General features: G+C 32.7%; 3 protein-coding genes across 4 annotated transcripts; all 3 read right to left on the bottom strand.

Moving 5' to 3' along the window:
• Positions 1-770: 770 nt before the first annotated feature.
• On the bottom strand, positions 771-5,572 carry LOC106761074 (trigger factor). Of its 2 annotated transcripts, none has more exons than XM_014644568.2 (9): positions 5,447-5,572; positions 4,407-4,628; positions 4,155-4,264; positions 3,669-3,709; positions 3,495-3,571; positions 2,572-2,680; positions 2,434-2,447; positions 1,495-1,596; positions 771-938 (listed from the first exon to the last, which is right to left on the bottom strand). In XM_014644568.2, exons 2-9 carry the CDS (start codon positions 4,449-4,451, stop codon positions 822-824), a joined length of 615 nt encoding a protein of 204 aa, XP_014500054.1. In that variant the 5' UTR covers positions 4,452-4,628; positions 5,447-5,572; the 3' UTR covers positions 771-821. The 2 variants fall into 2 exon arrangements, with proteins under 2 accessions (XP_014500054.1, XP_014500055.1); XM_014644569.2 differs by having other exon boundaries at positions 4,407-4,648; positions 5,447-5,553.
• A 533-nt stretch (positions 5,573-6,105) lies between these two features.
• Positions 6,106-8,668, bottom strand: LOC106761485 (protein FAM136A). Its single transcript, XM_014645040.2, has 4 exons — positions 8,511-8,668; positions 7,622-7,760; positions 7,091-7,228; positions 6,106-6,514 (listed from the first exon to the last, which is right to left on the bottom strand). The coding sequence occupies exons 2-4, from the start codon at positions 7,748-7,750 to the stop codon at positions 6,326-6,328; spliced, it is 456 nt and encodes a 151-aa protein (XP_014500526.1). The 5' UTR covers positions 7,751-7,760; positions 8,511-8,668; the 3' UTR covers positions 6,106-6,325.
• A 2,745-nt stretch (positions 8,669-11,413) lies between these two features.
• LOC106759768 (DNA damage-repair/toleration protein DRT100) lies at positions 11,414-13,183 on the bottom strand. Its single transcript, XM_014643101.2, has one exon. It carries the CDS (start codon positions 12,992-12,994, stop codon positions 11,573-11,575), a length of 1,422 nt encoding a protein of 473 aa, XP_014498587.1. The 5' UTR covers positions 12,995-13,183; the 3' UTR covers positions 11,414-11,572.
• Between the last annotated feature and the right edge of the window lie 120 nt (positions 13,184-13,303).

The raw sequence follows: 13,303 nt of genomic DNA, 5'->3' as shown, positions 1-13,303 counted from the left end.
AAAAAAAACTAAAAGGATAAATTATAAATATTATTTTACTTAACATTGGATCCCATACTGCCAATTTGAAAATTCTGACCACAAAATACGGCAACTACTCCATTTAATTTGGTTTATTCCTTTAACCTTCTATTGTCATAATTAGTGATATATTAATTATTTATTAATTTTAAATTTGCTATATTAATAAATTGATGATAATGAAATTTGAAATTATATATTTGAAAATAAAAATTTGTGTTATTATTTGTTTTCATCTTATCCATTTTGAAATTTTGATTTCCGTCATAGTTTTATTTTTAAAAATTACTTTAAAGAGTGGAATATTTAATTGTCATCAAATGACATCATTTACCTAATCATCATACATCAAAACTATCATCATACATCATTTTATTCTTAAAAAAATTCTTAATAATCTTTGCAAATTTCACACTTTGACTTCTTCATGCTTTATCACACTAAGTTGATGATTATTGGATATGATTATCTAAACCTATAGCAAAAAATACTCTCTATAAAGTTGTCTTTCAATTAATATGGTGTAACGGTATATTGCAAGTTTAAAAACTATACTGAAATTTAAGTTCAATATAAACATAAAAAGATGGCATAAAGAATAGAATTAGACATTAAATTAAGCAGGAATCTAGACTTAGAATGCAAAAATTTGTTTGCTATACTTTAAGAGTGAGATTTTTAAGATATATTTTCTTTTCATAGAGCAATATTTTATAGTAATTCATATTTGGTAATCAAAAACTATCACATTGAAAGAACAAAATCTCAGATAAAATTTAAACAAATAAAAATAATTCAATTTAATTTTTAAGCTTAAGTACAACATCAAAGCTGAATTTTTCCCCTTCTACAAAAGTACTTTCAAGATCTTCAAAGCTTTGCTCAACTCTCAGGTCCTTGCTAACTGTCAAACGCTCCTGCAATTATTTTTTCCAGAAAATTTGGTATTACCAGATAAATAAAAAGGCTTGAAGTTCCTATCTAACAAAAAAGATATTAGAAAGAGAACAAGGTATATAGTTTACAAATTATAAATTTAAAAATCAAGGTGGTATAAATTTGACATTGGTAGCTTTCATAAACCAAAAAATGTTTTGATATTATACGCTAGGCATCAACTCCTTAATTAAAGCAAAAAGGAATTTAACCATGAAGAATATGTTTTGGCAAATTTCTAAGTAAGAACTTCTAAAAACAAAAACAAGAAAAAAAAATTAAATAAGTTTTTTCTTACGTTCAAATTAACTCATCTACAAACTAAATAAAAATGTTAAAAAAATACATGAAAGAACTTCTACAAATTATTTATGTATAAACTAATTCGGAGTGGCTGAGGATTCCATAGATGGATCTTCCCACTAGCCATCATGCTAAATTATACTTAATTTTCCCCTTTTGTATTCTATTAGCTATATAATAATATCCTTGAAAGACAAAATTAAGAAGAACTAGATTTCACATACGACAAAATACCTTCTCTACATATTCAGCTACAGTTGAGTTGATTATCTTCTTGATAACTTCCTTGAAAACTTTGGAAGGTCCAAGCACCTCTAATAAAATGTGTTTTGGTATCTGTTAAACAGAAAACATAATACAACCATACATTGAATTGATATCCTTTATATCAAAGACTTCAACATTTCAATTTGCATATATGTAGTTGAACTAAACTTTCATACATGTATGATCCTTTACACAATGCTACCGGATAATAAATAATCACAGGAGCAAACTTTTCACCCTTTGTGTAATCACAATGAGAGAATAAAATAATAACATCCATTAAAAATATAATAGGAAATTAGGAATACACTAATAACAAATAATCTCAAAAATATTGTGGTTAATGATGTAAATTGTCTTGTCTCTGTGTAGACAATATATGTGACGATTTGAATTGTTCTTTTGATATATCAAAATTTAACTTTCTCTACTTTGCTTAGTGATTGTTTCTGAACCTTCCATGAAGGTATTTTGACATGAGAGCATATGACTATATTGTTATAGAGGTTCTAGAAGACTCTAGTGGTACGGAGGTTCGGGAAGAAATATTAAAACATGGTTTTTTTAAGCTTAAATCAATCTTATAAAACTGGTTTGTAAGATGAAGTTTGTATTCACTTATATATTATAAATTGATCTTATCTCTAGTTGATGTAGAACTTCCAATAAGGAAAGCTTAAGAATGTCCTTGAACCATTTATACTTTGATGTTTGTAAACTTCAGCAAAAAAGAAAAAAAAAAGACATAATATAAGTCTCATTTGTTTCAACCTATCTATATACAGACCTAGAGTGGCACTATATATACCTCTAGTGGTAAAGGAGACAGGAAAAAGTAGACTATTTATGAGTATCAAAAAGTTACACTACAAAAGATTGTGAATAAGATAGATATCAGAAACTTACATCTGGTGTTTTCCCTGGTAGTCCTCAAGTTGTTAGTGCAGCAGTTGGCCATCAAAAAAGCACAGGAAAATGTCAATTTATTGAAATAGAAGTTACATACAAAGTACTCTCATATCTCAGTACAAATAAATACTCCACCTCCTTTTACTCTTCGAAATCCTGGGATTGGTTGTGCAGCTGCAACCATTCTCTTAAAAACATCATCAAATATCCTTTGAGTTTTGTTTCCAGATACCTCTACGCTTATCTGGACAGAAAAGTTAAAAGAGGGTTCAAATTTTATAAGAAAATGTCAACCATGAGTGTTCCAAAATTTTTGAAAAGAAATCAATAGAAAAATTATATATGTTCCATCTTTGTCAAAACACTTGGCTCCAAATGAAAACATATTTATGTTTCAGAAAATTCAAGATACTGCCCACATCTATTGTTGATGTATATACCATATGTACACAACTAAACTATAATTTTACCACAGCTGTATTCTCTGTCCAAGTAGAGCTAATAAAGCTGTTCAACTCACTTATGTATTCCAGTTCTAGAATGCATCCTCCGGCATGTTTCCAACATCACAAGATAAACCCTGCCAGTTTATTCTTCTCTCAACTTTCGAAAAGGCACCCATCTTTTTCACCAGACACCAATCAACAGTTTTCATTTCAATTCACCAAATGCTACTTTCATTGACATTATCCTATTTTACACTGCTACTGTAAACTGTTTTTATCTGCTGATGACCTATTCCTCCAATATGAAATTATTACTACTGGGTTAGGATCAGGATTGATATCATTCTGCCTCCCTCTAGCTTCTACAAGCGTTCCTGCTGACTGTCCCTTCTGCTTTAGTGCCTCTACCTACCCACTTTGAATCCACTCCAATCCTATAATGCAATAGCTCCCAGCAAAGGTATTCATTTGATCCATAATACCACCCCATGATCATCTTCTGAGCTATCATTGTGTATCTCCTCCATGTTACACCTTTGCCTCTCCCTTTTTTCTATTCTCTATGGATGTTTTCACTTTTTTTTATTATTTCAATTAAATATTTTGTGATACCTTCAGTTCTCTGGTATCATCCTTCTCGGCAACAGAGACAGAGAAGTCCTCAAACTGATTAGAAGAAATTTCGGCACCTACAAAAATGAAATCAAATTCCTAGACAAATTACTTATTTATAAACCATGATTTATGATTGAAATAATCATGCAGCCAGAAAAGAAAAAACAGCACCTGATAATACACCAGCAGCTGGAAGGCATTTAATATCTTGCCTGTAAAAAGCAGATGACGTTTCGAAATCAAATTGAGTCATTTAAATAAATTCAGTCAAAAAACCATATGGACAACTGCTAGAAAACTAGCGGCACTGAGCAATAGACAATAAAAACTACCGAAGCCTTATCCCAATAGGTAAGGTCAGCCACAAGGATTGCATGACACCATTGAACATGGTTAAAGACCAAATTTTCAGGAACATTATTCACTATGAGACCCTTTTCAACTATTCACCAAGACTGGACCATAATCGTTGAACAAATTCTACACCAAACCCTATCAAGTAAACAGAGCAACAGATACTATAATTAAGGAAAAATGTTATGATGCCCCCAAGCTTTGCAGTGTAATCATCATTTAAGGAATTTAAATTGTTGTATAATAAAGTATAGACTCAAATAAGCTATACAATTTGAAATATAATTCAGAAAGCAGAAGTGCCTTTTTAAAATATTTCTTGAACCAACTTTAAGTTTCCATGAAAGACCAAAATGTCCATAATTCAGGATAGGCACAATATAGTGGTCTACTCTCTGCTTGCACCTGATCACCTGAAAACAAAAAATTGTGTTACCAAAGAACAGGAAACAAACTACCATTACTGACTTGGCTTCTTTCAAAAAAGAAAAAAAAAAAAACAAGACAAAGGGAAAAAACCAAAAAAAATCAAATGAAAATGGGAAATGGATTAACCTGTGGTGTGAGATTTAAGATGAAAGTTTGAGATGCTGCATGCATTCTTTCTTTCAATTGCAACCACAGTACTCTGATTAGAATCCAGTCTTCTTCTTTGTCCAAGAGGGAAGCCTATTTTGGTTTCTCAATACGACAACCACTCCCAAAAGAGAGGGTGTGCCAGAAAGAATAATAAATATGCCCCACAGTTCTTGGAACCTGTAAGATTTTTTTCCCTCTCTAAGGATAAAAAATGCACACTGTAAGAATAAAATATCAGGTAATCATACGGATACTGCTCCTACAAAATCATCCATTAAAAAATCTGACAACTCTATATTCACATAATGATCCCTTTTGAAACATTGGGAAACCTGAAACCTGATGGAACCATTATCTTCTACTTGAAATATCAAAATAAACTAAACGAAAAAAATATATATTTATAGTCCCATACATTTTGTCAAACAAAGTCATGGTTTTTATACTTTCAAATGAAGAATTAGTTTTTAAAACTTCAAAAAAATAGGTTAATTTAGTCTTTTCTTCAACTTTGTGACAGTCAAAATTTACCACTAAATTTGAAGTTTAAGCATGAAATATGACTAAAGTCTCTTATTGTCAAAAGCTGGAGGACTAATTAATCAATTCAAAAGTACACGAACCAAACCCATGTTTAACAAAGAAAGATACATCAGATTACATAAGGAAGCAATAACTATTGCTAGATTATCTTTTGAACACATTTCTTCTTGTTGGGTAAAATTTTTTCAGTATTCTCACTAATAAAAAGTGAACCAAAATGATGATTTAGTGAAGCCCATAAAAAGTTTAACCAAACAATAACAATTGTTGAAACCATGTGTTGTCTCTCTTCCTTAAAACATAATTTAAATCCAAAAACAGGTATGCAAAGATAAAATCCATGAACAGAACGCATGCTAGTTTTTTGTTTGTTCTTTGAAACCAAATTGAAATTTCACACCAACGTGTTGTAACAGTGAAAACCCATTAACATAGTTTCGGTTTCATTAAATGTGAAAGACAGAAGTTATCACCTGCGAAGGGTTCTATGGCGAGACTCTGCTGATGCAGCTGTAGCACTGCCTTATCTCTGTTTCGCTTTAGGAAGTTCCGATCTTAGACAACTTTTTTATGACTTAACTTCCGAAAGAAAGAAAACGTTTTTTTTTTTTGTTAGAATAGGTTTTTTTGAAAAATAATCTTTTTAATTTTTTATTAATACACTTTAAATATTTTTTTAATATACATGTCATATAATTAATTTTAATTTATATTACATAATATATACAACATAAACAGATAATTTTAATTTATATTATACAATACTAGCATAAATACATGCGTATAATTTTTTTTATGATAATAAAAATATATAGTGAAAACGGTAAAAAGTTGTTATTACTAATAGTTAGGTGAATATTTTAAAATAATAAATAGATAAAATTGGTTGTATTTATAAGAGTAGTGACTGGCCAAATAAATGTGTCCGCATTTGTGCTCACTGTCCACACTTTTTCACTAAATCTAATGTATTTTAAACATGTCTTATTATATTTAAAAGGTATTTATTTTTTGAAAAAAGAAAAAAAAACTGAGTGAATATTTAATAATTAAACCTATTGATAAAAATATTGTTCAGCACTGTTACTTCACATTAATACCTAGTATAAGCATTGAGTACACACGCCTTATGTAGTGATAGGCGAAGTGTTCAGCTAAACCATTTTTTGCAAATTACAGCATCCATCAGTTGACTGAATTTCTCAAATAATGAGTAAAATACCCTTATGATTTGTTTGAGGGGCAAGATTTAATTGCAGCCAATTTGATTTGCATATGGGGTTAAATGTATGGATGAATAAAAATGCTACAAGAAATCAATAACAATAATAATATCCCACTGGGAGAGTATGCTACATGAAGTCATTGTCCCTAATTCCCAAGGAAGATTTCAACTTGTTGGCAAGATGTGGCAGAGTCTCGATACTTTCCTGGATTGCTTTGTCAGCACAGGAAAGCAAATCATGCTTAGCCTCAGTACGCTGGAGCTTAGCTGCCTCGTACTTGTCTTGACACACCATTAGAGATCTATTCAACCTTTCCTGCACCATGTTGAAAACACTGTCAGACCAAAGAGGAAGGTATTATATGTCAAAATGCTTTCGGGAAATAGAACATGGTGCGGATATCAGATAATGAATTCATACAAACAATTCGGAGCAACGACTAGCACAGCTGATAACCTAATCGGGTGTGTGGATAACATTCCACCACACAAAAATCACAGTAATACCATGAAAAAGTAGAAGCTAGTATTTTTTACACTACCTTTACCATAAAAGAACAATCGATTATTTGTCATCATGAAGATACTCAATAACACTATAAGCAGCTTGAATTCACAACTAGTTAACCATAAGCCTACATGTTGATGCAATCGACAATTTTGAAATGAGGATAAGAAGAGAGTCCTTGTTCAATAAAAAATGTGTTAATGCCACTGGCGGGAAGTCTTGGCTTTCCTATGCATATGGCCCAGGCTGTCATTCTCCATTTTCAACAATTTCATAAGACATTCCTTAACAATTTTATACATACTAAGGAAGTTTAAAGAATAAATTACAGATAATAAAACACACATACACAGAGTAAGATAACAAAAATATGGGGTAGCTTACCTGAAACCTTCCCATCTCAGCATCAAATGTCTGTTGAGCATTATTAAGAGGTATGTTGCAATTTTCGACACAATTGCTTATCTCTTCCTGCCTTTTGCTTCTATCAAAGCACTCGTGCGCACATTTAAAATAGGCTTTCTACAACAATTCAACCAAACAATGAACTATATGGAATTGAAAGTATGCTTTATCACAGAAACCAATTACCACATCGATTGTCTGCAAAACTATATCAATCTGGTAGAAAGAAAAATATAGGACTCAAGGTAGAAAAAGTCAAATCCTTTGTTACCAAGAAATTTAAAATCCATGTCAATTAATATTTTGCATTTATGACTCATTAGACAGAAGAATATCATGTCATAATAATTTGAACTAAAACCAGAAATGAAGATACAATGTGAAACAAAAAACCAGCTAATAACACAATTTGGGTTATCAAGACATAAAACTATTTTCAAATCTTCTGATGAAATATTCAGTAATGCCATCAAATAGAATTACTTGTTACAGAAAAGGAACAGAAAGAACCTGAAGAGTAAAATTGACATAGTCTTGCACAGGGGCGAGATTAGTTTGAGCAGCCACATTTACTTCTTCAAGCTTTTGCCTCATTCTCTGGGAAGCAAGTTGCTCTTCGTGTGCTGCAAAGGGATCCATCTGATATTCACTGTCAACAACGAGGTTAGCACCCTTAGTTTGGGGATGACAAACCACTAAATTTGGTTTGATTTGCATTTTAAAAGGGATGTCTACCATAGGTAAACAGCAATTCCTAAAGCTAGACTTCGTAATACGGAATGTAGAATCATGTCAAACACCACAGTTTTGCACAAAGTAAAGACATACTCCGATAAACTTCTCTGTAAGCTCTTCTACAATAAGAAAAATAATTAAATTTAAAAAAAAAAAAAAAAAAAAAAAAAAAAAAAAATCTTCTTATTTTCTCTGAAAGTCCATTTCTTTTTAGTCCTATTTTCTCGTAATGATATAATCCGACTGTGTATACTCTAAGAAAAGAAACAGTATTTAAGACCTAAAAATATAGTTACACAAATCTCAAACGTCCCTATAATCTGTCTTTTCTGTGCATTTACTTTTTTCTAATCACCTAGTCGGTAACAGCATACAATTATAGAACAAAAAAAATCACAAAGCATGATTGCAAGAACATGGTCACACTTTCAGCAAACAAGGTTTCAGTAAATGATTGTACGAGGAAGAAAAACGAGAGAGAGGATGAAAAAATTAGGAGCAAGGAAGAAATCAACGAATCCAGCATCAGACACCATGGATATAATTGAAGCTCTTGCAATCATCAAAAAAATTAAAAAGCAAAATGAAATTAAGAAAAAAAAAAATCGTTTTAGCATAATGAAGAAGAGAATATAAGAACGAAGCAGGGAGCGATGATAGTCACCTGAAAACGTGGATGGCGTTGGTTGTTGCAAATGCTTGAAATCGATTTTACTTTATTTTCTGGGAAAAACTCTGAATCTATGGATGGTGGTGACTATTGAAACTGTTTTACAATTCCATTTGGAAGATGGTTTAGGGCTATTTAGGGTTTATGGCTCTTCAGGGTTTATCCTCACGACCAAATACAAATATCCTTAAAATATACAAAAAATAATAGTAAATTTATTAAATCATAGTAAATTATGAAATTAATTACAAAATATAATGTAATATTTAATTAAATTTATTTATATTGATAAATATGATTTAACCATTTTATAAATATATTTTTCTATATATTTTTAAATTTTATTACATTAATAAAATGCTTACATTTTTTTTATTTCTAGTTACTTTTAAGTGTATCCCCCTCCTTTAAAACATCTCCATTAAAGAAATAACTGGAAATGTAAACTTTTTTATTACTTTTTTCCAAAATACGACATGGGACTTTTTTGTTTTAATTTTAAAAATTTATTAAAAATATTTTTGTCTTGTGAAGTAAAATTTATGAAAAGAAACACATTATTTTAGTATAGATTGCACCGAATTTTATAATATTAATAATTTTATATATCATTATATATAAAAAAAAGTATACATATTTTATTTCCAAATTAATTTTATAAGTAATAATTTTTTAAATTAAAATAATCTTTTTATCAAATTTATTATCTAAGTTAATTTTTTGAAATTGAACCATTGTTTTCAATTTAACATGTTTTTTTAATTTAATTTTTTTTAAATTAAAATAATTATATGTATAACATTCTATTTAATAGTATAAATTATTAAACAAAATATTAAAATTCTAATTCATCGTAGCTGTGTAGAAAATATACAAATTATTTATACAATTATTCAAAATAATAACTATACTATACAAGGTTACAAAACACTAAAATAAGTCTTTTAAAAGATAAATTATACAAGAGGGTTTAATTTTCAATTTGAAGGTTTCGCTTATTGCAAATAGTTTATGATTTTGTGTTATCAATGGAGATTGAACGAGTTTAAAGTTGATACGATTTGGGATTTTGCAGGTTTCTATAAAGGAGGCGTGATTTCGCGAATTGGAGGTTCATCATGAATTAGGTTTTTGCGAATTGTGTTGATGATGTGTGAGGAAGATGATGAAGGTTGTGCCACCTACTGGGATGAAGGATCGCTATTTCGATTTGAGGGTTGAACATGATCTACGCGAGTTGGGGTTCTAGTTCGAAAAGGTTCGTGATTATTGCACGAATTAGGGTTAATGTGCAAAGGAGATTTGGGAATTCTAGGTTTCCTACAGGTTCAATGGTTCTTTGATTGTTGGGTTTCACTTTGCAGGTTCTCGCGAAGGTGGAGTTCTCTGGTTCACAATGGAGAAGATCAAGATTTGAGATGTTGATGGTGATTCTCGGAGTGGTTGCACGTGGAGGGAGATGCAAGTGTGGTGGTGCATAGCGATTTGGACTCGCAGTTTGGGTTTGATTCATTGTAGTTGAGGGTTTCACCCTACCATACATACAAGGTTAGTCTGTTCTATAGGCCATAATAGAGCATATAGAGTAAGACCTCTTACTACTCTCACCACATGCATCATTAATCTCTAATTGAGCAAAAATGACCATTACAGTGTCAGGATAACCCCTAAGATTGAGCTTCCTACATTCATACATAACGTGGAACAACCACATCGAATTTCTCCTTAGAAACTTTCATTCAATCACACATTGACACATACCTTAACATCATTCATACTCCTTAATAACCTTTTGTGTAGAGAAAGGAATTCATTTCCTCCTTCCTTGGGTACACAAGCCTTACCTCGTTGAAGGGCAGATTGTCCATACATTCCATTTAGGTTTTTATACCAAAGACAAGAAAAAAGTTGAAATTGAAGTCTCTGCGCTCGCTCGACCGGACGTGGAAAAAGTGATCACCTTGTATTCGGAGACAAGATCTGATTTTTACAGTAAGTTATTATTATATATAGATAGGGACGTGCCTGACTTGTGTGGAAGATTCACCCTTGCTGAGATTATGGGTGATGAGAAATATTTCTTAGATACAATCACGGCCCATTTGAGCGGAAAGGCAGAAGAGCTCGGTATCCTTCTTGAGATAACTTCTATTGAATACTTAAATCCGAAGAAGTAGAAGAAAGGAAAGAGTTTTTCTACCACTCCTCTGAATGAATAGAATAGTGTGGAGAAGGAGTTTTGTTTTTATTTTGTTGTCTTTAGCCTCTTTAGCTTGTGTTCTCTTTGTGGTGAATAATATGTTTTCGTTATATCAATGAATAAGGAGAAGGAGTTTTGTTTTTTTGTTTTCGTCTAACCTAGCTTGTGTTCTCGATGAATAATATGTTTTTGTTATATCCATTGAACTCCTATTCTCAACCTATTTACTTTGGGGTAATCATATTCGATTATGGTTATGGTTTTTGGTGTCCTCATGAGTAGTAAATTTTTAGTGTTGTCCTTATTTCATATAAGAATGATAGGACAAGTTTCTCTATAAGCACTTTTATTGATAGAAATCAGAAGAAATAAAGAAGTGTAATCCATACTAACAACGACTGTCCCAGCTTCATCATACTAAATAATGATTGTTTTTTCTTTGTCGCATTTGTATTTCAGTATTGAAACCAGTTGCAGCCAATGGGTCTCTTCCATCTAAGGAGATCTATTATCTCCAAAATTCATTCTTTTCCAAGGCTCTAATCAAATTTTGTTTTTCACACGTGTTTTTAAACTAATTTACTAAACAATATTAATAGATTGTTTTTATATATCTATTTATTTTAATGAAAATAACACAGGCTTATTTACGTATGTGAAAAAATCTTAAGAAGAACAAAGTAATTAACTAAAGATATTAATTAAATTACAACAGCTTTTAAAATAAGTTTATTTATTATTTTCTTAGCAATATCACAGGTCTGACTTTGAATAACCTGGTTATTTTTAAACTAAAAATAAAACACATCTAAACTTAAAACAGCAACTTACTTAGCCTAATAATACATTATTAGGCTTATTTGCAAGGATTCAGTGGAGAACCGCAGAGACCATCGTTTCCCACAAAAGCACTTGCCGGAAACGTGTTTTTCGGAATCTGACCAGAGAGATGGTTGTAACTCACGTTCAACTTCTGAAGCCCGACGACGCTGTTCGGAATCTTACCAAACACGGCGTTATGCGACAAATCCAGATACCTAAACCTCTCGCCAAACCTCAAATTCCCCAAATCAAACCTCAAGTTGTTCCTCGCAGCCCAAAACCCCACCAAATACTGTGTGCTGTTCACCAAACTAATCGCGTTTCCTGATATATTGTTTCCCGAGAGATCTATAAAATCGTAGAAGAAAGTCTCCGAAGGCCTGAAATCCTCGATTCTCATCTTGATTCCGCAGTTCGCGAGTTTCAGGGAGAATATTATCGGCGAAGAAAGAACCCAATTCGGAATCTTCCCCAGGTGAAAACTGTTGTTCGACAAGTCCAGTGATTCGATCCCCTTCACGTTCATCTCTGGAAACGGGTCCACGAGTAAATTGTTCGAGAGGTCAAGGTTGAAAATCTTAGTCAAATTTGCAAAGCTCGCCGGCACGGTTCCGGAGAACCTGTTCCACGACAAGTCCAGCGTGTCCAGCGCCTTGAATTTTCCGAGAAAATCGGGGATTTTCCCGGAAAGCGAGTTGTGCCCTAGCTCTAAGTAAGTCAAATTGGGCGCCAAAGTTGCAATGGAGGCAGGAATGTTCCCGGAAAATTTGTTCCGAGAGAGTATGAGACTCCGAAGATTCGCCGGAAAAGCAGGTATGGTTCCTTCGAACTGGTTCCCTTCGAGGGAGATGTAGTTTAGGTTAACGAGTTTGTTGATGGCTTTGGGGAGTGTTCCCGAGAGCGAGTTGTTGTCGAGTTTGAGCTGAGTTAGCTGAGTCAACTCGGTGATCGAACTCGGTAGGGTTCCGGTGAAGCGGTTCCCCACTAAACTCAGCGCGTATAGTTTGGTGAGGTTGCCAATGTTCTCGGGTATCCGACCCGAAAGATTGTTGTTTTCTAAATAAACGAATTGGATGTTGGGAAGTTGGAAGAGGAAAGTGGGGAAAGGACCCGTAATGTTTTTGAGGTTGAAGAGGTAGAGCCCATCAAGAAGTCGGAGCTTTGAGAGGGTGGGTGAGATGGTACCCGATAAGATGGATCTGGGGTTTTCGTCGGGTTGACCCGTTAAATACAGTCTCTGTACCCGAGTGCTGTTGAAGTGACACTCTACTCCGTTCCACTGGCAGCAGTCTGTACCGGGTATCCAGTTGTCGAGGAGGCCGGACGGGTCGGATCGGATGGCGGATTTGAAACCCAACAGACCCGCTTCCTCGTCGGGGAGACACGTGGCAGCGGTGGCCTTGTGTGGTGGGAATGTGAAGAAGAAGATGAAGAGGGTGGTGGCTAAGAGATTCATTTTGGGTTATGAGTGTTTGTGAGAGTGTTGTGTTGTCTTTAATGGAAGGGTAGTACCATGTTTGGGTAGACAAAACGGGTTCTAGATGATATGAATATGGTTTTTACGTGTAGAACTACAACACTAAAATTTATGATAGATTATGATATATAAGTAGTAAGTAAAACCAAACATAGATTTTCATTTTCAACATTATCTAAATCTCCTCGAAATACCATTCTATAAATAGTTATAGTATAGATTTTGGTATAAACTTTGCTTGTATTTTGACCGTATAGATTTTGGTATAAACTTTGCTTGTATTTTGAC

This window comes from Vigna radiata, chromosome 5 (genome assembly GCF_000741045.1).
Source record: "Vigna radiata var. radiata cultivar VC1973A chromosome 5, Vradiata_ver6, whole genome shotgun sequence".
Classification (NCBI taxonomy): domain Eukaryota; kingdom Viridiplantae; phylum Streptophyta; class Magnoliopsida; order Fabales; family Fabaceae; genus Vigna; species Vigna radiata.
The sequence above is the reverse complement of the archived record's forward strand: the minus strand, read 5'-3'. Positions and strand labels throughout refer to the sequence as shown.